Source organism: Trichechus manatus, unplaced genomic scaffold (genome assembly GCF_000243295.1).
Source record: "Trichechus manatus latirostris isolate Lorelei unplaced genomic scaffold, TriManLat1.0 scaffold00179, whole genome shotgun sequence".
In the NCBI taxonomy this organism is placed as follows: domain Eukaryota; kingdom Metazoa; phylum Chordata; class Mammalia; order Sirenia; family Trichechidae; genus Trichechus; species Trichechus manatus.
In genome coordinates this window covers 233,120-234,584 of record NW_004444115.1, presented here as the reverse complement: position 1 = coordinate 234,584, position 1,465 = coordinate 233,120, and the positions used below count along the sequence as shown (strand labels likewise).

Sequence of the window (1,465 nt, the reverse complement as noted above, 5' to 3'; positions counted from 1 at the left end):
CGCCCAGGCCAGGTGCCCACAGTACTCACCACAGGACTTGTTGCAGACTGCCCGGGAAGGCGAGATAGTAGAGAGACTGAGGAGCTGGGGAGGCAGACAGAGCTGGGAGGGAGTGGGGGTATGAGCAAGGAGAAGGTGTGGAAGGGCTGGGCAAGAGGAGTGAGCAGGCAGGGGCCCCTGGGGAGGGGTCAAGTGCAGCTCAAGCAGGGCTCGAGGGAGGAAGGGGGCTGCAGACTTGACTCTGGACTCCTTGGGGCTTCAGGGAGGGTGAAGGTCAGGCGTGGATGGGGGCCAGCCCCACCTCTCACCCTTCTCCTTCAGTGCCTCTGATATCTTGTTCAGTCTCTCAGAAAAGATCTTCCTGAAGGTGTCAATCTCATCCAAAAGTACTAGTTTATCTGGGAGAGGTAAGAGTGACAGGGACCTATTATCCACACTTCATAGGTGAAATCAGTTCTGTAGCTTGTTAACGGTAGGACTTCACACCTGATTTTTCAGGCAGAGACTCCATAGGGCACACAGACAGTGCTGCATCCACCCCACCTTCACAACCCTCACATCCCATGGCTAGGTGGTTCCTCAGGGAACACCTGGAAGGACAGACTGTGCCAACCAAACCCCAGGGCCCTGGGGCACGTGGCTTCCTCACCATCTCGTGATTTCTTAATGGCTAGGTCTATGTTATTGAAGAATTTGGCTGCTTCTTCTTCCAGGTGGTCACGATCTGAGGATGTGACATGGGAACAAAGGGCAGTCAGGGAAGGAGACACCAACCTGAGTGGAGGGGGCAGCCCTCATCCTGGTCTCCTGGCTGGGCCTCACCAAGGTACCAGGGGTTGCTGATGCCATGCTCCTCCATGAAGACCGTGTGAAGGCTCTGTGAGAGCTCTGCAGGTGGCCCTGGTGTGCCCCAGAGAACCTGCAAGTCGTAGTCCACCAGTGCGGGCAGCTCGGGCCAGCAGCGGAAGCAACTCCCTCCGTCAGCGGCGGGCAGCAGACAGCTGAGCAGGAAGAAGAGCATCTTCTGGGTGCTTCCCTCTGTGCCCTCACCACCCTGCCTGCAGTTCCACACGGAACTCTGGTGCCTGTTCCCTCGGGAACTGCATTCTGTTTCCAGAACAAAAGTACATTCTGGAGGGAAAAGTGAGTGCCAGCCACAGTGTTCCTGGCACCACACCCAGGTCTGAGTCTCAATGTCCTCCTTGAGATATGGAGTCACTGCTGTCCTCCAAGGGATTACCGTGAGGCTCGGTGAGCACAGCTGGTCGGTGCTCAGCATCAGGACCAAGTCTGTCATGAATGGACCAGCTTGGCCAGACTGACGACTGTGAGGTCAGGAGAGCATGGCACAGTAAGACTGTCAGTGTGTGAAGAGAGCTGAGTCTGTTCACGTGTTTCCACGTAGAGGTGGCCAGCCGCAGGAAAAGATTATGGAAACTCATTTTTCATTGAGTATATATAATGG

General features: G+C 55.8%; 1 protein-coding gene across 1 annotated transcript; it reads right to left on the bottom strand.

The window, feature by feature from the left end:
• Positions 1 to 258: 258 nt before the first annotated feature.
• Positions 259 to 1,021, bottom strand: TEX51 (testis expressed 51). Its single transcript, XM_023741350.1, has 3 exons — positions 877 to 1,021; positions 650 to 724; positions 259 to 398 (listed from the first exon to the last, which is right to left on the bottom strand). Exons 1-3 carry the CDS (start codon positions 1,019 to 1,021, stop codon positions 259 to 261), a joined length of 360 nt encoding a protein of 119 aa, XP_023597118.1.
• Positions 1,022 to 1,465: the final 444 nt, after the last annotated feature.

Excerpts from the sequence above, each read along its gene's own strand:
- TEX51 (XM_023741350.1), bottom strand. The coding sequence starts at position 1,021 with ATGCTCTTCTTCCTGCTCAGCTGTCTGCTGCCCGCCGCTGACGGAGGG. Across the intron at positions 725-876 it reads ACCTGCAGAGCTCTCACAGA|ATCGTGACCACCTGGAAGAA; the intron begins GCCTTCACACGG and ends TCACATCCTCAG. Across the intron at positions 399-649 it reads CATTAAGAAATCACGAGATG|ATAAACTAGTACTTTTGGAT; the intron begins GTGAGGAAGCCA and ends TACCTCTCCCAG.